This window comes from Dreissena polymorpha, chromosome 4, assembly GCF_020536995.1.
Source record: "Dreissena polymorpha isolate Duluth1 chromosome 4, UMN_Dpol_1.0, whole genome shotgun sequence".
Taxonomy (NCBI): domain Eukaryota; kingdom Metazoa; phylum Mollusca; class Bivalvia; order Myida; family Dreissenidae; genus Dreissena; species Dreissena polymorpha.
The window spans coordinates 49422972-49447970 of NC_068358.1; the positions used below are offsets into that span (position 1 = coordinate 49422972).

The 24999-nt window shown below is 35.2% G+C and overlaps 2 protein-coding genes across 12 annotated transcripts in view; both read left to right on the plus strand.

Moving 5' to 3' along the window:
* The window catches only part of LOC127878156 (lamin Dm0-like), a 33249-nt gene extending 26951 nt beyond the window's left edge, over positions 1–6298 (plus strand). The window contains exons 9-12 of one of the 5 annotated variants that reach the window (XR_008048751.1): positions 614–727; positions 1136–1231; positions 1945–3182; positions 3328–6298. Coding sequence is in view for 1 of the 5 variants with exons in the window: in XM_052424605.1 (XP_052280565.1) it covers positions 614–727; positions 1136–1231; positions 1945–1962 (228 nt within the window). In the remaining 4 variants the exon portion in view is untranslated. Of the gene's footprint in view, positions 1–613; positions 728–1135; positions 1232–1944 lie in introns of all 5 variants that reach the window. The other 4 variants (XR_008048752.1, XR_008048753.1, XR_008048754.1 and 1 more) reach the window with 4 other exon arrangements.
* A 7364-nt stretch (positions 6299–13662) lies between these two features.
* LOC127877676 (ovostatin-like) overlaps positions 13663–24999 on the plus strand; it is a 159253-nt gene continuing 147916 nt past the window's right edge. The window contains exons 1-6 of one of the 7 annotated variants that reach the window (XM_052423776.1): positions 13688–13814; positions 17668–17867; positions 18595–18863; positions 19484–19556; positions 21088–21201; positions 21400–21484. In XM_052423776.1, the coding sequence (XP_052279736.1) occupies positions 13744–13814; positions 17668–17867; positions 18595–18863; positions 19484–19556; positions 21088–21201; positions 21400–21484 (812 nt within the window). In that variant the 5' untranslated portion in view covers positions 13688–13743. Of the gene's footprint in view, positions 13815–17667; positions 17868–18594; positions 18864–19483; positions 19557–21087; positions 21202–21399; positions 21485–24999 lie in introns of all 7 variants that reach the window. The other 6 variants (XM_052423775.1, XM_052423771.1, XM_052423772.1 and 3 more) reach the window with 6 other exon arrangements.

Below are 24999 nucleotides of genomic sequence, written 5' to 3' on the forward strand. Positions count from 1 at the left end.
TAGATGTTACTCAGTTTTGTATCCAGTAGGGATAAATATAAATTTACACAGAACAAGTTTCACTCTTGTCTGATATATTTCGCCTAAGTAGACTTTGAAAAAGCCTAGTTAGGCAAAATATATCAGAAAAGAGTGAAACTTGTTCTGTGTAAATATAGATGTTATCACAAATGTGTTAAAGTACTCAACTTTGAAGTTCTCCTTGGAAAATAGTTTTCGACAGGAGATGATTGACTCGATATGTTGTGTATTAGCAGAAGATTTTTTGTCATTTAAGAAGCTGTTAATTTGACTGTTCATGTCTAACTGAACTATAAACATATGATATGTCCTTGATTTTTGTTAACTCACTCCTTGATTTGTGCAACTTGATAATTGACTTTGTCAATTCATTTTTATTTGTATACTTGTGTATTTGAATTTGTAAAACCTTTATTTTTGTTAATTCATGCCTTGGATTTTGCAACTCAGTCATTGATTTTGTCAACTTGGTGGTTGATTTTGTCAACTTGGTCCTTGATTATTTGCAACTTCGGTCCCCAATCTTTTCAACTTGGTCCACAATTTTGTCAACTTGGTCATGGATGGTCAAGTATCCACTGGTGCCTTGCAGGTGTGGAGCTCGAATGCAGGTCAGACCCACAACCCTCCATCAGACCTGGTCATGAAGGGACAGCAGTGGTTTGTGGCTGACGAAATGAAGACAGTCTTAATGCATGATGAGCAGGTGAGCGAAGTGTTAAAGGTCACAAATGTTCTTCATTTAAGTGATGGTTCTATAAGGAAATGATTGTTGAAACTTGATAAAATAAGATGCAATGGTACGGGTCATGTATTGAATTTGCCTTTTGCCTTCATAAATCTGAGGTGGCTTTAAGAACATTGCTTCTTGCTTTGTATTATTACTTTTAGATGTGTGGAACAATTCTGTTACAAGTGGATAGTTGATTCATTTGGTAAAGGCATGCTGTGCAGTATGTTTGCAATATACATCTGATCTTTCAACCACATTCCTTAAAAAAAGAATAAGAATGGATAAGCGTATCCTAGTTCTTGTTTCCTGTTTCTGATTGTCATACTTTACAACCCTAATTGCAAGAATTCCAAGTATTTATACAGTTGTTCCCGTTTCCAGCAAATGGCCAGTCGAGAGTTGAAGAAGACCACAAAGCGCATTGTCAGGACGTACAGAACATCTCGAGATGGGACAGAGGTTCAGGATGGACAGCAGGTAACTATAGTGGCTACATCAGGCAGAAAAGAATGTGCATACAACTTTACTAGGTTTAGTTTAAACCTATTTATTTTAGCTCGATTGCATAGAAAGCCTAAGGCTTATTTGAAATGCTCTCCAATCCGTTTCCTGGGACTAGAACCAGTACTCGTCTATGGGGGAAATTTAAAGAACGCTTCCACAGTAGGGATCCAAACCGTGACCTCGTAATTGCTAGGGGGACACCACATCCACTACACCACTGAGACCTTACTAGGTTTCGTCCTTTAAGTCCCGAGAATAAATTTGAGCATAGCTCTGGAGAAATGGCACTTAATACATGTGTGTAAAGGGTCGTTCCATATTAGTGTGATAAGTCTGCACACTCTAATCTGGGACAACACTTTCCACTTAGACTTGATTTTCATTTCAAAGAGACTTCCTTTTAAAGAAAAATTCTATTAAAGCGGAAAGTGTCTCATTAATTTGGCGCAACACAATAAGCAAATGCATTAAATCCTGATTTGAAGGAGCCCGGCTCATATTGTTTTTCATCCCAAGGATTGGTGTTTCTAAGGGAACATTCATCAAAAAATGTTTGTATGCTTCTTAATTTAAAAAAATGAATTTATGTTTCCTAAATTATTTATCTTGGATTGTTACAAGAATTATTAAAGCACATAACTACTATCATGTAATATCCCTTAAATGTTTTCTTGTATGTCTTTCAGAGTTGTTCCATCATGTAACCTGAGAAGTCCCACCAGGCAGCTAGCTACTTTCAGTTCACAGACTGATATCTCAGAGTCAACACATTTCTTTCAACATTCAAACATCAGGAGATGTATTGTATGCATTAAAACTGCATAACTGATTCTTAATTGTCACATTTATATTGTCAGTGTTGTCTTATATAGAAAAAATATATATTTAGTAATTAGAACATAAATGTTGTGTAAACATGGGTTGTCTCATTTTGAAAGAAATATTGTTTTTAATTAGTACTGTTTGTACATGTATGTTAAAGGCATTTGATGGTTTGTGAATCTGTTTTTCTGCAGTTTTGTTTTAATTGCAGTCATCATGTTGTGAGTCTGTAAACATTTACACAAAATACTTAAGGCAATACTTAAATGTAGTAAGTTTCAACACAGTTGACTATTGGGCTGTTGTTTAGTTTGAGACACGATGAACTCTGTGTAGAAGACAGAGATGTATTTTTCACGTATGAAGGTACCAAGGTTTTTCCAAGGATTTCAGTTGAAGGGTAGCAGAAAGTCAGCTGCAACATCATTTATTGTCATAACATTTCCAGACAGTTACACAGTGTTCAGTACCTGAATATTAATATTAGAAATGTTCAGGATAATGACTTATATAATTCAAAACAGAAGTTTTTACATTTAAAACTCATCTAGTGTTCTAATAATATAATAATAATAACGGTATTTTTAATTGTAAACATTTCTTTTTTTATGGAATTACCATGATGCACGTCATTGATTCAGGTTAACACAATCCTCAGTGATGCCAGTATAATCTCCATCCTCTATCATCATGTATCTAGGGGTAAGCTTCAGCTCTGTAGATTCCAGGCTAGCTTCGCTCCGTTATTGACAGGGTTTTTATGTCCCCCACTATAGTAGTGGGGGACATATTGTTTTTGCCCTGTCTGTTGGTCTGTCTGTTGGTCTGTTGGTCTGTCTGTTTGCGCCAACTTTAACATTTTGCAATAACTTTTGCTATATTGAAGATAGCAACTTCATATTTGGCATGCATGTGTATCTCATTAAGCTGCACATTTTGAGTGGTGAAAGGTCAAGGTCATCCTTCAAGGTCAGAGGTCAAATATATGTGGCCAAAATCGCTCATTTTATGAATACTTTTGCAATATTGAAGATAGCAACTTGATATTTGGCATGCATGTGTATCTCATGGAGCTGCACATTTTGAGTGGTGAAAGGTCAAGGTCAAAGTCATCCTTCAAGGTCAGAGGTCAATTATATGTGGCCAAAATCGCTCATTTTATGAATACTTTTGCAATATTGAGATAGCAACTTGATATTTGGCATGCATGTGCATCTCATGGAGCTGCTCATTTTGAGTGGTGAAAGGTCAAGGTCATCCTTCAAGGTCAGAGGTCAAATATATGTGGCCCAAATCGCTTATTTTATGAATACTTTTGCAATATTGAAGATAGCAACTTGATATTTGGCATGCATGTGTATCTCATGGAGCTGCACATTTTGAGTGGTGAAAGGTCAAGGTCAAGGTCATCCTTCACAAGGTCAAGGTCATCCTACAATGTCAAACATCATATAGGGGGACATTGTGTTTCACAAACACATCTTGTTAACATTGATTTTGTTGCTTTGTAATATAGAACACTTTCATTTGTAAGGCATCATGTGAAGAAGGCATTAGTTTGATTATGTTGTTATAAATGTTTGAAGGGTATCATAACTTTAAATATGCTTTAGTTTTGGAGAGAAAAAATCACCACTCTAAACATAATAGTGCTTTCTGTTGGTTACACACAAACTATTACTTGCAAACATTGGTAAGTTATGAATAAAAAAATATTTTCCTTTCCTTTGACTTCCCAACTGCATAATTGTCATTTAGTCACTAAGCTCTACTAATCACCATGAATAGGTAAAACAAGGAATGAGTGCAGAACACAAACAAAAAATGTTTGTGTCGTAGTTAATCAAGTGATACATGATCAAAGCTTGTTTCATAAACTTTTCAACCCTGTTGAAAGTTCATTGGTACTGGTTGTGATTTTAGGACCAAGGGTGTAGCTCTGCTGGTCTTCAACCCACATAACTTATATTGAATCATGTTACTGCTTGTGTATGCCTGCGTCTGTTTTGATTAACATTTAACTGAATTAGCCTGTATGTGAATTATGTACACATGTGTTTTCAAGGGCAGCATAATTTATATTTACTTTTAACATGGCGTTTAATTTCCTTTGAAACATGTTTTTTTTCATTTGTTGCTTCTGATTCAATTAGGTATAGGTTATTAGCAAGTTATAATGCACTATTTATATTATGTCAACTATGATGGTACACATGGTGATTGAAATTGTTGTGTACATCATAAACTGATTGAAACACCAAGTAAGCGAGCAATTATATGAGAATTCATTCATGCGTTCTTAAAATGCTCAGCGATGACTTGATGTCGTCCCCAAATAGCAAAAAAAGATATTTTACCTGTAACAGATTTTAATATTTAGAATCTCATATTTTTGATGTGCCTGTTAACAGTGTATACATATATGCTTGTTGCATGTAGGTCATTGTAAACCTTTTATACCTGATGTAATGATTGTTTGTAGTTTTTGATTAAATCTTTTTTTTTTGTAGTACCTTTGTAGCACCACTTTTTATGCCCCCGGATCGAAAGTTCGGGGGTATATTGTTTTTGGCCTGTCTGTCTGTCATTCATTGTGTGTGTCCCAAAACTTTTAACCATGGTTAAAGTTTTGTCATAACTTTTTGAATATTGAAGATAGCAACTTGATATTTGGCATGCATGTGTATCTCATGAAGCTGCACATTTTGAGTGTTGAAAGGTCAAGGTCATCCTTCAAGGTCAAAAGTCAAAAAATACAATCCAAGGGAAGTAATAAGCTTTAAAAGGGAGATAATTTCTAAACCTGCCAAATGATATATTGAAATTTGGCATTGTGTTTTTCAGGTTGGACTATAAAGACCTCGTGAAGAGGCCAGTAGGACCTGTCAATAAACTCTGATTTACATACGGGCATTGTGTTTCTGACAAACACATCTCTTGTTTTTAAAGTAACATGTTCAGAGATTCACATAAGAAAACATTCAGTCTGATGATGTAAAAACGACAACAAAAACATTTTAAATCCTGGACTTCAGTTAAATATTCATTAAAAAAATATGTTTTCAGAATATTAATATGAAACTATAATTACCTAACCTTGGGTTTGATCTTGGCCTAAACAATAAACCAATTAAAATCAAGATTAATGTGCCTATGGCATTTCATAACTTTTTTGACAGAATTTCATAACTTAGACTGCAAATTAAACTCTGTCTTGTAGTTTGTGGACCAGAATTTACACATAATAGTCTTATTAATTCTAAACAATTATCTAGCTTTAGTAGTTGTAATAAAGAAATAATTTATGTTAATTGTTTAGTCTGTAAGTGCAATTATAAATGTTGATACTATAAGCTGTTACCTTTTTTGGTTATTTTTTGTTTTAGTGTTATTTGCAATGTAATTGTTTTAATTCACTGCCTTTTCAGTGTCATATAAAGGTACGCAAGTGTACGCAATGGTACTCCCTGTTAATAATTGTTGCTTTTTATGGTTTACTATCTTTAGTGCCTTAAATTTTTTAACCAAATAATTAAACTAGGCATTTTTGGATCGTGATAACTGTAAACTTAAATTTACCTTAGATAAAACAGTCTTAATATATTTCATAATACAAATCTTGACGGTTTTTAGCAGTTTTTTGCATAGTAATTTAAAGTAACTTTTACTTTCTCAACGTTTTTATGACTATTGTTAGCTTGTTAATTAGTTACGTTTTGTATGTTGATGTATTATTTCTACTCTCAACTGAAGTCCTGCACTCTTAATTCTACAAATGTTAAATTTCATGAACATCATGGGATCATTTGTTAATAAGATGTGTTTTTTAAACGGTATTGTTTTCCTCGTGTTAATTTTTTTATATCTAAACAGACATCATGCCTGCAACCATAAATACCTCTTTATTCTTTCATGAGTGCATCATCATTACATTGGTAGCAGGGCATAGGCTTGAATGGAAATAATTCATTTAAATTAAAATACCTCAATATGAATAACTGGTTGAAACACTTTGTTTGGCTGTCAAATATCTTAAACTAAAGGTCAATGTTTGCATATCGGTTTCAGAGAAGGGAAGTTGATTGGTGTTATATTTTTTTCCCCTAGTTTTATATCCATGTACATGTATCTTTTGTATGGTTTTGTATCAGCACATTTTGGTGAAAGAATTCATGTATTGCTTGTATTCTTGCTTCCATAATAAAACAATTTTAATAATTACTGTGTTAGTGTTGAACCAATGTTTTATCTTCAAACAAACAAACTGTACGATAAATTATGTGTTTGTATACATAGGATCACATACATTCCACATCTGTTGGTAGCAGTCAGGACTACAAATCTAAAGAGTGCAGGTTTGATTTCCAGCCCAGACACAGAACTTGTTTGGTGATTTGTCATCATTACTACGGCCACTTGGGGGACCTATTTCTCAGTCAAAAAGGGCAGTTTTCAGTTACTGGCTTTCTGCCCGTAGTACTGGTTAACTATCCTACCTAGGGAAAGTTTTTTCCCTGTAGGGGAACATAGCTCTTGCTGTTAACCTTTAGTTGATTATAGCTCTTACTGTTTACCTGTAGTTGAGCATATATCTTGCTGTAAACCTGTTGTTGCACATAGCTTTAACTATTAACCTGTTGTTGAGCATAGCTCTTGCTGTAAACCTGTAGTTGAACATAGCTGTTAATGTAAACTGAAGTTGAGCATAGCTCTTGATGTAAACCTGTAGTTTAGCCAAGCACTTGCTGTTTACCTGTAGTTGAGCCAAGCTCTTGCTGTTAAAATGTATTTGAACAAATCTGCTGTAAAACTGTAGTTGAGCATTGCTCTTGCTGTAAACCTGTAGTTGAGCAAAGATCTTATTGTCCACCATTACTTTACCATAGATCTTATTGTTTACATGTAGTTGAGCATAGCTCTTGCTGTAAACTTTTAGTTGATCATGGCTATTACTGTTTACCTGTAGGGGAGCATAGGTCTTGCTGAAAACCTGTAGTTGAGGCAAGCTCTTGGTGTAAACCTGTAGTTGTACATAGCTCTTAATGTTCAACTGTAGTTGTTCATAGCTCTTACTGATAACCGGTAGTTGACCATACCTCCTACTGTTAAAATGTAGCTGCACATAGTTTTTTTGTTCACCTGTAGTTGATCATGGCTCTTACTGTAAACTGAAGTTGAGCACAGCTCTAACCATGAACCTGTAGTTGAGCATAGCTCATATTGTTAACCTGTAGTTGAGCATGGCTCTGACTGTAAACCTGTAGTTAAGTATAGCTCTTACTGTAAATCTGTAGCTGAGCATAGCTTTTATTGTTCATCTGTAGTTAATCATGGCTTTTACTGTTAAATGAAGTTGAGCATAGCTCTGACTGCAAACCTGTATTTGAGCTAGCTCTCGTTGCTAATATGTAGTTGAGCAAAGCTTTTGCTGTAAATCTTTTGTTGAGAAAAGCTCTTAGTGTAAACCTGTATTTGAGCTAGTTCTTGTTTTAAACCTGTAGGTGAGCATACCTCTTACTGTTAACCTGTAGTTGAGCTTAGCTCTTACTGCTAACCTGTAGTTTAGCATAGCTCTTACTGTTTACTTGTAGTTGAGCAAAGCTCTTACTGTTTAAATATATGTGAGCATATATCTTTCTGTAAACCTGTTGTTCAGCATAGCTCTTACTGTTTACCTGTAGGTGAGCATAGCTCTTACTGTTTACCTGTAGGTGAGCATAGCTCTTACTGTTTACCTGTAGTTTAGTATAGCTCTTATTGTAAACCTGTAGTTGAGCCTAGCTCTTGCTGTAAACCTGTTGTTGAGCATAGCTTTTATTGTTCAGCTGTTGTTGAGCATAGCTCATATTGTAAACCTGTAATTGAGTATAGCTCTTACTGTAAACCTGTAGTTGAACTTAGCATTTATTGTTCATCTTTTGTTAATCATAGCTCTTACTGTGAACTGAAGTTGAGCATAGCTCTTACTGTTAACCTGTAGTTGAGCTAGCTCTTACTGTACATCTGTAGTTGAGCAAAGCTCTTGCTGTAAATCTGTAGTTGAGCATAGCACTTACTGTAAACCTATATTTGAACTATCTCTTGTGAACCTGCAGTAGAGCATAGCTCTTACTGTAAACCTGTAGTTAAGCATTTATCTTGCTGTTTACCTGTAGTTGAGCATAGCCCTTACTGTTAACATGTAGTTAAGCATATTTCTTACTGTTAACCTGTTATTAAGCATAGCTCTAACTGTTAACCTGTATTTGAGCATAGCTCTTATTGTTCATCTGTAGTTAAGCTTAGCTCTTAGTGTAAATCAGGAGTTGAGCATATCTCTGACTGTTAACCGGTAGTTGAGTATAGCTCTCACTGCTAACCTCTAAGTGGGCATAGCTCTTGCTGTAAACTTGTAGTTGAGCATAGCTCTTAGTGTAAACCTGTAGTTGAGCATAGCTCTTACTGTTAACCTGTAGTTGAGTAAGCTCAAACAGTTAATCCTGTAAGTGAGCATAGCTCTAACAGTTGACCTGTAAGTGAACATAGCTCTTGTTGTGAACTTTTAGTTAAGCATAGCTCTAACAGTTCACCTGTAAGTTTAAATGTAGTTTAGTTTAGCATAGCCCTTATTGTAAACCTGTAGTTGAGCAAAGCACATACTATTGCTTAGCCCTTGCTGTTTCCCTGTAGGTGAGAGTAGCTATTACTGTTAACCTTTAGGTGAGTATAGCTATCACTGTTACTCTTGTTGTTAGTATAGCTCTTACTGTTAACCTGTAGGTGAGTGTAGCTATTATTGTTACTCTTGTTGTTAGTATAGCTCTTACTGTTAACCTGTAGGTGAGTGTAGCTATTATTGTTACTCTTCTTGTTAGTATAGCTCTTACTGTTAACCTGTTGGTGAGTGTAGCTATTACTGTTACTCTTGTTGTTAGAATAGCTCTTACTGTTAACCTGTAGGCGAGCGTAGCTATTATTGTTACTCTTGTTGTTAGTATAGCTCTTACTGTTAACCTGTTGGTGAGTGTAACTATTACTGTTACTCTTGTTGTTAGTATAGCTCTTACTGTTAACCTGTATGCGAGCGTTGCTATTATTGTTACTCTTGTTGTTAGTATAGCTCTTACTGTTAACCTGTAGGTGAGTGAAGCTATCACTGTTACTCTTGTTGTTAGTATAGCTCTTACTGTTAACCTGTAGGTGAGTGTAGCTATTACTGTTACTCTTGTTGTTAGTATAGCTCTTACTGTTAACCTGTAGGTGAGCGTTGCTATTTCTGTCAATCTGGTTGGATATAAGTATAGCTCTTGCCGTTAGCATAGGTCAAATTACCCTTCGGTTAGCTTAAATCTTACTATGTATCAATAGTGTAGCATAGATCTTTTTGTTTATCCATAGGTAAACATATATCTTACTGTTTACCCACAGCTTAGCATAAATCTTACTGTAAACCCATAGGTTATAATAAATCTTGTTGTTTATCCATAGGTTAGCATACATCTGACTGTTTTACTGGCAACCTGTTTGTCAGGGCGGAGTTGCAAAAAGGGTAATATAAGCTAATGTCCGTAGAAAACGACCATCGAAAATCTCAGTTTGCATTAATTATTTCTCATTACATATAGCGAGTTGCATACGTTTTTATATGGCTTTATTATTTCTGTAAGATTAAAGAAAAGTTCTTTCGTAGTGACCCATTTAAATGACATAGTCCGTTTAATACGAGTTTCTAATACAAGCAATTTGCATATCACTTGTGCAAACCTTTATCACCTTACATCAAGTTTGTGCCCATGTGCATATTTGCAGTCATTTCACATTTTATCACATGTGCATTCATCCTGTTTTGTTGAATTCCTACTCCAAAACGATTCCTACAAACAAGAAGAAACATAGTGAAACTAATATATTTTTGAGCCCGCTTGCGCAAGGCTCTATCTTAATGTCACAATGGCCGCGATTTTGTGCGTGCGTGCGTTCGAGCTTGTCCGCACTGGAACATTTTTATTTATCATGCAATTTGACTATAGTTTACCACAAATGGCCACGAGCTACGAAAATATGTCGCAAGGAACACCCGTCTCTCTATCTCAAAAGTCAAAGGCACACTCAGAGACGTAGATAACGTTATCTACGTCTCTGGCACACTTAAAGATTAAAGGTCAAGGCGACCCTTAATGGCACAGTTCTACTACGGTGGGGTGATACCAAAATCTTATCCGGACTGGAACCTTGTCATTCATCATAAATTAAAAAATGGCCACCATCATACGCGAGTATGTCGCATGTTAAATAAATCAACAGAAAGGCAGCCGGTAAAATCGGTTTCTGCGTTTGTTTATGGCCCGGTCTGCTTGTTTGAGCATCAAATCACGTGTCAATTAAACGTTTATGGATGTTAACACACCGATAAGTGGTGCTTTTTTCCGAATAACTTTTTAAAACAATCTGTCTTAAGAATTTCAACTAGTGCATAAAAGACATATTTTTATGCTGCTTATGACAATGTGAAATACATCAAAATTACTTTATTTAATAAGCCTGTGTTTATGTTCAAAAATTATATGTGTACTGCATTTATTTATACGGCTATGCTGCACGCAACGTGAAATTTTAGCACCGATTTCAGACGTATTCAATAATGTATTCTTAAATCTTAAGATATCGACACAAACTGCACGAAAAACTGTGAAACTCGTTTATCCAGCACCCTGATAACGTGCGTATATTCTTTAACATTTCCCTTTCTCATCTAGATTTACACTTCCAAATATTGACATGTTTCCGCCTATTATTTGTATTCAGATACCCGTTTCTAAACGATTAAAATAGATACTAGTATTTGTAATTGGGTCTTCATTAGCATCTAGGATCTCTTGAAAGAACCCCAACAACTCTGATTGGTTACAAAGTTGATCCAATACAAATGTTTAATCATATTTTATCAATATCTCCAGTACTAAGTAGGCTGGTATGGAGCTGGTATGTGCTAAGAATAGTTTTTGCATGACGCCCGAGTATATATTAGACAAAATCCCACACCAACCACAATGCTAGTATAACTACCGCATCTTCCCGTTTCTGGGATATCTCTGAAATAAACTTCTATCACAATCGATATTCTGTATGATACATCTTAAACTGTTTACTGTGCTTGCCCAGTATTTCACAAACGCACAATGTACCACAGAAGTTAGAAGTCTCGAACACTATACAATTTTATTTGACACTTGAACCTTTGGTAATATGGGCCAAACTATAAAGAGGTCATTTAACTCACCGAAAAAGACGATGTACTTTCACTAGCGAACTTAGCCGTAAAAGTGGCGATATAAATTGTTTGCTGAAATTGTTGACTAGCTTACGTTATGATTGCCTTAATTTCTTCACATTGCCCAGTGGCGTAACTAAAAACAAATTAAAGATGCAGTGGCTGTGTGAATAGGGGGGGGGGGAGGCTTGCCCCAAACGGAAAGGTTTTACATCGAATATCATTTGAGGTTGTCCGTTCTGTCATAAGCTATAAAGATATACTTCATCGAAATGAAGTTTAAATATTTGTACATGATTTATATTCATACAATCTTAAAAAAGAATCATCATAAGAAATCATTATTGTCGGATAAGTTTTATTGACATTTCATGTCATGTATAAACAAACAAAGCATACGCGATACTATTATTATTTGTATTTATACCAATATACGGAATATTAAAAGCCGACGAACTGGCTAGATGGGGTAAGTTAAATGGAAATTATTGTGTCCGTCTTAATCTATCTTAGATAGCCATTCGGACGATAAAAGAACGTATGTAGGTAATTTTGATGGTTGTACCTTTGTACGACTAAACCATAATTGTAAAAAAAATCTAATTGGTGACATTTCTTTCATGTTTTTAAATTATTGTGTGGATCTCATAAATAACGTTAAGAGTGAAGCTAAACAAGATAATATCTTTTGGTATGTGTATGTATTACTTTTATATTGCCTCCCCCACCAATATCGTTCCTGGACCCGCAAATGATTAACCGTTGTTCATAGCTAACAGTCTACGACTGAAATCTTCATGGAGTAAAGGGCATTTTCCCTGCAAAGTTTACGGACCTCGGTACCACAATTTAATAAAACGTATGAAAAAAACATTGTTACCGTTCTTGCCGTTACATTATGCATCAACACTAACTGACCAGCGCCGTTTGAAACCTTTATTTACATACATTTCAACTGGCCGACATTTTTAACACACGGGTGATTTCATTGGTCCAACGCGAAGGTGTGTCTTTATGCCTGAAGATTTCATGCTTGAATCGGGTCTGATCGATGACGAGTAGGTTAAGCGAGTTGTGTTTCGTGTTATTTCTTAAAATTTGACCCAGCATTTCTAAAAAATATTACAAGATATGTACATTTCCAGAAAGGAAATTCATTGGTGCGATGAATAAGACCAAGTTCTTGGAAATTATGGCTGTTGTGATGCACCCTACTTTCATTCACTAATTTTTACTAATTAATATCATAGCCACACGCTAACCACCTGTGGTCTTAACTCGGTGCCAAAATTTCTCGTTGCGTGAAGCATTACCGTGCAGTACACAATGACTTTTTAAATAAAAACACAGGCTTATTAAATAAAGTAATTCTGATATATTTCACATTGCCATAAGCATCATAAAAATCTGTCTATTATGCACTAGTTAAAATTCGTAAGAAAAAAATGTTTTAAAAAGTTATATGAAAAATACCCACATCTTACTGGTGTGTTTACATCCATGAAAATTTAAGTGGGAACCACACACAGTCACGTTATCCTGCGCCCTGTAGTAGATTGGCCATAAACCAATGCTTTTGTTGATGGTACAACTTCTATATTTGCTCTTTACAAAGGCAAACTTATTGATTCGTTGTTTCTAAATCGAGCCCATGTCACATCTTGGTCTTCACGTTTCAAATTGGCGATTGTATGTTTCTGAAATTTTTTGATGAATAAATCTTCACTGAACCTGCTTAAAAAAGACAAAGTGTGTTAGTAAAAAACGTATTAAACCATATAACTTTCAAGATTTCTGCAACGATTAAAAAAACACCCGGTTCTCCGCAAGTAATATTGGCTTTTTATGAATTAATCTAAAAAAGAATCGACCAGTCGTTTACAACCGTGTAAATGTAAATTAGTATTTCATTATAAAATAGATCGACAGATGTGCTCATCGTGGCACTGTTGTATTTGATATCTTATCAAGAATGTCTTGAACGTCGTCTGTTACAAAAATAATTAAAGTCACTTTTGTCAAGTTTTAATTCTTTTATGTAGGAACAAAACATAAACGGGTCATATTGGTCGTGAAATCAAATATAATAGCATTACATATGATATAAAAGCAAACATTTTCCTAACTCAGTACACCAACAAATACCGATTTTGAGTTTCCTTTGTTTGTTTCGTATTTCTTCATTTTGTTTATTGTTTTGCAACGAGAATCGAGGGATGGCTTCAAACAATGTCTATAGTAATGCTTTCTTGCATTTTGACGGCTGTTGGTGATTGTCAATTAAAACATAAATGGTCTTAATCGAGCTTAACTGTACATAAGTACTATTCGTTATGATAGGCTCGCGCGTTGCTAACAACTTGAGAACGTTGATTGAGTAGCAGTCCAAAAACGTATCATTGCGTGCGGCGAGATGGGGAGACGAGGATGTATGCTCGCTTTGCTATGGGTGTCCAGCGTCATAAGCATTATTCAGTGCCAACCGTAAGTGTTGCTTTATATGTATGTTTGTGTGTATTATACTTGAGAGTAATACCTTGATTTAACTTTATTTGCATTATGTATGAATTTATATCAATTTTGTGAAGTTATTCTTTATCGGCGAATCCAAGCGTAAATTAAACCAATTATGCCTAGCGTCTAGAAAAAAGGCCTTGGCAAACAGCGTAGACCCAGATGAGACGCCGCATAATGCGGCGTCTCATCAGGGTCTGCGCTGTTTCTTAAAGGAATATCTGTAAGTTATATTCTCAATATAAAAATAAATATACTAGACATCCAAAAAATTTGGAAATAAATTGATCCAATTTAGAAGGATGGGAGAGTCCACTAGGCATAAATGGGTTAAAAACGAACAACGAACAACACTACATTGCAGTGATATGTTTCTTTTTTAAAAGTCATTTGATCATACAATACCATTTTGACACAATTCCAAAAAGGAAATGCAAACTCGATCAAATTGGATATTATCTTTGTACCTATTTATTAAAAACAAATAATATAAATAAATCATTTTTAAGTTATCATTTTAACCATAAACATATAAAAAAAGAAATTATAAAAGCAGTTAATATGCGATTTCAATACATGTAATTAATTACCTTCTTACAAATCCGTGTTTATTTACGCTGATGTATTCATCATTTTGATCATATTATAAGGTCAACACAATTGTTTATACATATGATCATTTACAATAAAGATGAATATCAAATGTGATTAGCTTTATTGCACTTCTTATTAAAATAATAACGTGTATATGGAGAAAAAAAATATTGTTATACATTTTACCATTGGTGTACGTTTCAATTTCTCAAAAATCCCATCTTAGACAGCTACGCCGAAACAATATATAACATGAAACCCCATACAATTGTAGCCTTTCATAAATCGTTTCAGAAAAGTACAGTAATGTTATTTGGCCTTCTAGCAATCGGATTATGCTTGTCCTCCCATTGACTGCGTTTTGTAAAATTACTTGGTTATCAGAACTTAAGCCAGAATGGGATACATTTTGGATAACTCACGGATCATGGTATACAAAGCTAATCTATTTATTATCCTTTCAAAATCACATACCTTATCAACCGTTCATATACTTGAATGCAGCTACCATCGTTTAAAAAGGGTTAACATAGTTTATACCTTTGGATTAGGTGAGATTTTGTAACGTAATTGTGTATAGAATTACAACTACATGTATTTAAACCATAAGTAACAGTGACACGATCCAACATTTTTTATGATTAAAGCACTTCATCTATGATCTCATTAAATAAGAAGTGTTATTGTGACCTGACACGGAATTTGTTACAAGTAGTTTGTGATGTCTGAATGGCTCGCAAACACTTGTCTTTAGTGCCTCTTAAAATATATAGAAGACACAGAGTGTCTAACTAAGTATGTGATTAATAGAACAGGCTGTCGAAACACAGATATATGTAATAGAACAGACTGTCGAACCACAGATATATGTTTTACAATCAAACTGCTGACTAATGTAATACAAAAACGAAGCTGAACTGATTTATTGCAGAAATATTTGCTCGTGATTCTGGTCGGTCCACTTAGCAGAAAATGCTTACATATCATAATCATGAAACAAAAAGAAATAAAACGACCTGACCCAGATTTCTTGATATTTTCAAACTACAAGTAAGACAATAGCAAATAAAATAATATAAGCACATACAATGTGTGCATGCATTGTTATTAATTGTAATTACAATACACATATATTAAAATAGTTATTTACAAGACTTGACTTTTTACTCTCGTGATCTTTATTTAAACTTCTTTATATTTTAGCGCAACGATCTTCCAACAAAGCTTTTGTGATCAAAATTACTCTTTTTCTGCACTTTTAAACATCTCATCCTAAAGCTTTTAATGGAATTTAACCAAGCGTGGCATTAACGATCCTTGAGTAACCAGCTAAGCTATGAATTGGAGGGGTGGGGGAATGTGTGATGCCTTGGGTCCTATGGTTTATGTAGATAGATCATTATTACTACCTCTGCCCAATGACATCACTAACAAAGTGGAGTGTTCCATCATAAAAAATATGCATCTGGATTCAAAATTAGGCCAACCTCGGATGACGAAGGGTTTTGAAAAAAATGTTTAAGTACTATCAAAATCTTCTTCAAAGAAACCACTCTGCGCAGAAGCTTTGGGTTTGCGAATTGGGATTGGGAAAACGTTTTGCTCTACATTATTTGTTGAAATTCTGCATATGTGGTCGAAGCTTCCCATGCCATTGGGTTAACATTGTGTATATCCTCTGAAACTGCACTGGCAAGAGTTGAAGAAAAAATAAAACGAAAGAGACATACAGGTATATAAAATGCCAAAGTGGTCTTTGTTTAAAATACTTTAAATGACTTTTCTTTTTAAGCACTAGGCTCACTTTGTCCACTTCAGCTTTTGGCCTTCTGGATGTTTATTGTTAATTAAACTTTCAAAGATTTAAACATAAAATTGACTTTAGTAGCTTATAACGTAACACAACATAAATAAGCTTAAAGGGGCCGTTTCACGTTTTGGTAAATTGACAAAATTAAAAAATTGTTTAAGATTAGCAACTTTTCGTTGTAGTTATGATTTTTGTGAGGAAACAGTTATACTGAGCATTAACCATGCTCTAACATATCCATTATATGCATCTTGATACGATTTAAAAACCTGAAAATTATAAAGCGTTGCAACGCGAAACGATTGAATAATTTGGAGAGTTCTGTTGTTGTCGTTATATTTTGTGACACTACGAGGATTGCTTATATAAAGTATAAACTAAATCACTCATTGTATGAGCACCGATGGCCGAGTGGTCTATGAGTAAGACATTTACTCCAGGGATCAGTGGTTCGAGCCCAATTGAGGGTTACTTTTTTTCTTTCTTTATTTTTTACTGGAGCTTTTTAGATCCAATGTTTACATTTATCAATATAAAGCAATGAATGAAAACTTCAATAAAAGCCAAAATCTGTGAAAAGGTCCCTTTAATATAACAATTTTGATATTACCAAACGTTTTTGTTCATAAACAACTAGAACATTAAGGAGTTAGACATCCGTTTGGGTGAAAGATAACATTTAAGTAAGTGGACCTCTTCAGGTTCTGATGGGAAACAAAGAGCCGTTATTTCATTCTAAGTACTTGAGAGAGACCTTTATGCACTGTTAAGGTTCATCAGATAGACCTATTTATGTTGCTTTAGGCCATGCTATGTTATGTTATCTGAGTCGCTCTCTGGGAAAATCGGTCTTAATGCAAGCATAAACATATCTCCCAAGATTACCCTGCGTTGTCCGAAAATACTTTTTAGTGACGACACTTTCTTCCTGAACTGAACTTGTGTAGAAGGGACGTCAACATTGTGTACAATACTGTAATACATTTTAATTTGTACACATCTGGCGTGTATCGCTTGTCAATTATGGTATGTTGTATTTGGTATGTCCCTATAACGAAAAAGATGTGTTAGAGGAACAGATGTGTTATAGGAACACACGTTTTTATGCTAGTCTTAAAATACTATCAACGCAATATTATGCATTTATTCTATCAACTTTGAATTGGAGCTTTGCGATGTAGTTAAGCATAAAATAGTAGTATTTTGCAATGTATAGCATATTTAAATGCTTTGCTTTAATCCTCGACAGTTGTTAAAAATGTAGATGCATGATTGAAGTCATTATCAAAGCACATAGAAGCCTCCCCTACATCCCCCCCAAAAAATCAATAAAAAAAAATCATGCATTAGTAAATAGTATAGCTGTATATTTACTTCTTACTAAGAATGATTATTTTCAGTAAGTATGTTTTGTTTCAGTAAGTATGTGTTTACAATGCCAAGAGCTATGGAGGCGGGCGGGCGGACGACATTCTGTTTGCAGATAGAAAACATGGCCAGTCAGGCCTCTCCTGGTATAGAGCGACGGGTTGAGGTGGATATAGCATTCGTTGCTAACAGTGGTAGCATGATCAACCACACCCTGACATCTACTCTGGACGAATCGAACGGTGTTCTAGGTGAGTTTATTATTCTGTGACATAAAACGATTGTGAGATGGAAATTACAGTAGATATTACACTTATTTTTTGTTAATTTGGTGTTAGTGTATTTCAACAACTATTTCAAATTACTCATTCACAACCATTATGATTAATTTAGCCGCTTTCTGAGAAAACTGGGCTAAATGCATGTGCGTAAATTGTCGTCCCAGATTAGCCTGTGCAGTTCGCACAGGCTAATCAGGGACGACACTTTCCGCTTTTATGGTATTTTTAGTTTCAAGGAAGTCCCTCCTTACCGAAAATCAAGTTAAGGCGGAAAGTGTCGTCCCTGATTAGACTGCACAGGCTAATCTGGGATGACACTTTACGCACATGCATTAAGACCAGTTTTCTCAGAACAAGGCTCAATTGTCAAAATAATTAATGCATATCACACGTCATATAGGGGGATACAAAGTATTGTCAACACCTGAATGGTGTGTAAGATGTGTAAGAATACGTTAACAGTACCATTTCGGGGAATATTGATATATTTTGCAACCATCTTTGCAGTTTGATCTTTATCTAATAATACCGAACACATAAACATGGATATATTAATCCACACAGCTGAGTTCAATGTCGGGTTTCTGGGCTATTACTTATAAAATAACGTATCGGAATTAGAATCCTTATGTTAGGCTTCAAATAAAAGCCATGTTACATCAGTAAGTTGTTTATAGAACGACGCGCTATGTTTCAGATCGTTTGTCCTTTTGTGAACCAATAGATGCCCCATCTGAAGCAGGCACATATGATGCCATCGCTTCTGTCACCTTGATCAGTGCAGGTGACAATGTCTCGGTCATTTTCCCCCTTACGTCAACCAAAGATGCCAAGACCACAGTCAGTGTGAACAAGATTGATCTGATTACACTGATACAGACGGATAAGCCAATCTATAAACCAGGCCAGACAGTGAAGTTTAGGGTCCTTACAATAGACTATAAATTGAAGGCAGCAGTATTTGCTGTAAGTACATTCGTATACAATTGGAAAGCGATACATAGAAATGACGGGCTACTGCAAATGGTGTGTCTCTATTTAACCGAAAATAGATGCGATTTAACAAAATCGCAATTGAATCAGCAACAATGTGTCGAACGTATATCGCTTTATGTCAACTTAATTGTAAACACGATCATTTATATATCTTTTTATTTTATCGTTGATAACATTAAAAAAAACGAAATACTAAGAAAGCTAGTGTAACAAAATGCAGAAAACAGTCTTCAAAATCTGACAGATGCGATACTGTAGAAGGGGTAATATAGCAAACAATTCATATCTTATTTTAGTATTTGTTGTACTGTATTTCGAATGTGCGCATATATGTATTTATCGGCACGTCATGTGGCTTCCTTACGAAGACTGTTGATGCATCTGAATAAATTCTTGCATACTGGCATGTTACTTATTATGTGTTTTGGTGTATATTTTTTAAGTGTATTGTAATTTCGTCCATCAAAAAATAGTAATACCAGATATTGCTATTTATTTATGTAGTAAACAAATAAACATGGCTAAAACCATTCCATATAATTCCGTGATAATTCTCAGAGTTGTAAAAACATATAACTTATCCTTTTCAGTTCAGCGAGATCACAATACAAACCCCTGATAACGTGCGAGTGCGACAGTGGAGGAACATAACAACTGAAAGTGGTTAGTATATACAGCGTAGAAAAAACTAAAAGTGGTGTGTATAAACAAGGTATTAAAAATGTGATAAGTATATACAGTGAAGGAACAAGTGAAAGTGGTTAGTATCTACAGTGGAGGAACATAATAACATAAATTGGTTAGTATATACATTAGACTTTCCCATGGGGGGATTAGAGGGTTAGGGTAAGGGTTAGGGGTCGGGTTTGGGTTAGGGTTAGTCTAAACCCTAACCTAAACCCTTACCCGACCCCTAACCCTAACCCTAACCTAACCATAATTAATGGTTATCTCCCCTATACCATTCCTCGCTCGTTGTCGTTGTCCCCTTCCCAAACATTGGATGGTTATTATATACTGGTGGTGGAACATAATAACATAAATTGGTTTGTATATACAGGTTATATAATTAGAATTTACATTATAATTGAAAGTGGTTAGCATATACAGTGAAGGAACAACTGACAGTGTTAGTATATACAGTGGATGAACATAACAACTGAACATGTTAAGTATATACAATGGATGAACAACTGAAAGTGTTTAGTAGGAAAAGTGGATAAAAACTGAAATTCGTTAATATATGCAGTTGATGAAAATATCACCAGATGGTACTTAGTATATAAAGTCGATGAACAACTTAAAGGGGTTACCATATACAGTGGATGACCATACCAACTGAAAGTGCCTAGTATATACATTGAAGAGTAATAGTATTTTGTTTTGAATATCGTCCGCAGAAAGCAGATGACATCAAAGTTAAAGCGGTTGAGCTTCAAGTCTCCTCCAGCTTTACAGGATGAGAGAGAGAGATTGCATTTGTCACTGGTTGAGAACATTGTGCGGCATGTCCGAGGCTCGAACACGACCAACTCGCTGTCAGGGCGAGTGATCTCCCGACCTCGCTAATCAGATTGTATCACAACCTGTCCCTTTACGTGACCAAGTTTGTACCGTGACATACACCCCACTCGAATATTTATTTGTCCTCGAATACAGGGATTTGGGGTGTTATATAATTTATCATGGGCATCTGAGAACATACCCAGGTAAGGCCACGGTCTCAAAATTGGGCGCAAAATGTCACAGGGTGAGAAAAATGTGCGTCCAGTCGGGAAATCGAACCCGGAACCGTCTTAAAACCTCTCCCCTTACGTAACCAAGTTCGCACCGTGACACGTTTAATTGTATTTATTTACGATACCATCAAAATAAAGTCTTAGAGGTAATGTAGATACACTTTTAATGATGATCATTGATTATTTTAAATAATAGTTTACAGAGATTGTTGTTAGAAAATATTTATGTTACATACCGATTGGGAATTAAGATATTGGATCCGTTGCCAAGAATATATGTTGTCCTCAGAAAAACTTTCTCAAATGGCACATGTACTTACTGATTGTTTCAAGAATATCGACTGATATAAAAAATATTTCTATATAAATAGTGGTTCCCAATGGTTAAGTATGCCGGCTTAAATTATAACATATACAGTGTATTTTCTAACCTAAAATATTACATTGTTCGGCAGGTCTTGTAAGTCTGGAAATGCCTCTAAGCTCTGATCCGGTGCTGGGCGAGTGGACAATTACCGTGGAGATGGGGTTGCGCACAGAGACACAGACATTTAAAGTTGACGAATATGGTAGGGAATATTTATTTCACTAGTATTTTTATTATAGTTACACGTGTTATTTCTTTTACTCAATTTTGAAATGCTCTATTCGTCAGAGGCCTTAATGAAGTTTTGACTTTATAAGTGTTATACGTTTTTTGTTTCGCGAATTGCAATTCAAGTTTTATAAACTTTTAATTGATTAATGTTTGTTTGTGGTCTTTTTAGTCCTGCCGAAATTCGAGGTAACGATTACCCCGCCGTCTTACCTGCTGCCAACAAGCCAAACCATTGCAGGAACTGTGTGCGCAAAGTAAGAATTGTTCTTGCATGTATTGGCGGCTTTTATTGTCCATTTATTATGGTGAGTTCGCTCTTGTTTAGTTCTCATGAGCACTAAGTTCTCAATGTAAGCTTTTTTATCAACCTTTCCGGCGCCATGATCGGTGTGCGGTGTGTTTTTTGCGTCGTCAACGTTATGCTCGTCTCCACTGCTGAGGCCTCTGTCTTTATAAAATACTGAAGGCTTGGTCAGAATATTTATCTGGACAATATGTTAGCTGAGTTTTAATCTTGGTCACGTGCGTCCAAATAACGGCCAGGTTAAATCTTAGAAAAACCTTTCCACTACATGGACAACATAATGACCCGATCTTGTTGAAACTTGGTCAGAATATTTAATAGACACTTTTTAGTAAACACTTTCTCCCTAGCGTTAAGGTCAATGTTAAATTTCAACTTAAAAATTCCTGTCTCAGCTAATACCTTGACATGTATATAAATGGATTTGAAATAATTTGTTACACATGCAATCGATAATAAGGCAACAAGATGCATTTAACAACTTGTCTCAAAGCATAAAAAGCATAAAAGTTGTGAAAAATCAAAATAGGCCATGATCGAGCTTGTTCGCACAGTAACTGTGTCTTTCATGATGCTATTTTAACATGACTCATCACAAATGACAACCATGAGATGACGCGATTTCAAATGTAATGACAAACATATTAACTTTTCTGTCGCAGTCATAACACTCCCACATATTGATGGATTTTAACATTACAGAAATTAAATTCATCAATAGACGAGTTGTCAAGTGTTGTACTCGTCTCTCTTTTTTCAAATGTCAATGTTACACTTCAAATATCAAAATTGTCCATAAACAGCTTTTTTTGACTGTTATTTGTAATTCATCATGCTTTAAAAAAACACTGAAATAAAAAAATAAATCTACAGTTTACTAGAAAAACCTGTCTACAAACCCAAGAGGTTTTGTGGACACTAAGAGGTAAAAAGTTAAATAATTGACAGTTTGTCCTGGTTGTTAATTTTTCATTCATCAAGTCCATTTTTTTACAATTTGCCAATTATAACTTTAATTAAGAGACAGAATGTTGCGTACATCAACTCTCTCATTACATCAACTGTCAAGGAACTCGACTATCAACAGCTTGTGTTTGACATAAGCGGAGTCTGGAGTTAACAGTAAAATGTTGGGGTAAAAGTGACATACGGAAGCATGCTTCATTAATTTAGGCATAGCATAGTGTTCTCTTAATATGTTCGTGCCTAATATCAACAATAGTCTTCAACACTTGGTGTTAGTGAACTCATGTGAGTGCTTAAGGACTATCATGGTCGTCTTGTTTGATTCAGTGTTTTAATAAGTTTCTATGTTTTAGATGACATAACATTTTGTCCATCTAGGTATACCTATGGCAAGCCAGTGAAGGGAGACATGAAAATGAAACTGTGTTACAAGGCCAGGGGCTATGGATGGGACTACGGCTGGTACTCCTCAAGTCACCGTAAGGAACGGCCCTGCGCCACGGTCATTACCAAGGTGGGTATATGTATCATTTGCTGTGGTATACATCATCCGCCCAATGCCGCATATTGTGGTGTGTCCGTTTTCAAAATTGTCTTTAAGTCATACAAATAATTGCAAGGCGGATTTTCACAAAATCATGAAGGATACTTGCGTGATCCTCCTTTTACTTACTGGAATCGTTCTGGTACGCTTCGTATAAAAGTCATCTAAAATATAGATTTACAAAATGAAAACTTTAACGATCTTAAAACGACAGACCCACACCGTATTCTTACTAAGGGGGTTATACATGGACCATTATAGCATTATATACTAAAATGTAATGAAATCTGGTGCTGTAGGTTGATGGTTGCTACGACTTCCACGTGAAAGCTGATGAAATGGAGCTCGGTTTCCGTCAGCACAGAGGTTATGGCACATTGGAAATAGAAGCAAATGTGACAGAGGATGGGACAGGTTTGTTCTTTTATTGTATATTCTTACATGTTGAGGCTAGTATATTCCTCTTGTTTTGAAAATTCCTGTATCCATTGCATAGTAGGTGATTTTATCGTTATGAAGATCAAAAATGAACATAAGAGTTACTGTAGAAAAAGATTTAGGTAGTATAAATTTTGTGTGATTTTTTATATATAAAAATGATCAGCAGATACAACATTATAACATTTTAATCTCTTTTATCGTAGCACGCTTTACGGTCAATATTAATATGGTTTTAACATTCTTTACATAGATTTGGTGGCTGTTGTAATGCAAACGGTTGTTTGTAGGTGTTGAACTTTCTGGCAAGAAGGAAGGACCCGGTCTTAGCATGAACCCTCTATTGCTTACTTTAGAAGATGATTCAGATGGCTATTTCAAGCCAGGCTTTCCCTACAAAGGCAGGGTAGGTGTGACACAGACTTTGTAATGAATTTGATCGTTTAATACTCCCGTTCCCTGTTCTTATCTTTGAATTTCGTGGGCATGATTATGAAAACATGAGCAATTGATTTAACATGCATTAACAATACTTTAAACTTCACAGCAATACACTGATCCGTGGGTGAAAAGAACTGTGTATTTGTCAAACTCGGAGGACAAAGCACAGGAAAAATAACTTGTCCAAATTACAAGAACATTCAATGTATTATTCTTATTCATGTTGTTTTTTCCACATTCAAAAGGTAATTGTAAAACATCCAGATGGAAGCCCTGCCCCAGGGGAGGTAATTGAGGTAAAAATGACGTCCGACGACTGGAAGAATGAGTACTATTGGGGAAAAAACTTCACGTCTGATACTACTGGTGTCGTTCAGTTTACTATCACGGAGCTTGAAGAAGATATTGGAGATTACTACATTGATGTAAGTTTTAATCAGCAATCGTTTATTTCAACGATTTGTATGATTTTGATTCTTAATTAATCATGAATTGTTAATAATATTGGAGGTAAAAAGTTATTCATTTTTTCAAAGACATGTGTTAATTTTGTGATTTATTCTTGGCTAAGTTGGTTGGCCTTTAACTTAGTTTGATAACCGAAATATATGAATTGATTAATCCGCAGTGATGACTCCAACTTTTATCATTTCATATTCAGGTTCACTGTTGTTTTGTATTTATTAGCATGTATTGTATTGGTCACTTGACTATAATAATAGCCTAGCGGATGATAAGAGGTCCTTATCTGATAATGTTCCTAGAGTCTAATTCATATAATAATATAATTAATTCCCACACTCCAGTGCTGAATTGTCAAATTATCGTTTTTTAAATGTTTATGTCTTTCGTTTTACATGCATTTTAATTTAAATTATTAAATGTGTGTATCATTTAATGAAATATGAGATACACTTCACATAGGCCAACATTTTTGCTTAATAGGCTGAGGCAATAGTGTATGAAAACGATTGGCGATACACTGACGGTGAACTTTACTTCCGGACCTACACTCCGAGTGCCAGCAAATCGCTCACGAGATGGTACTCGCCTTCAAACAGCTTCATCTACATGCC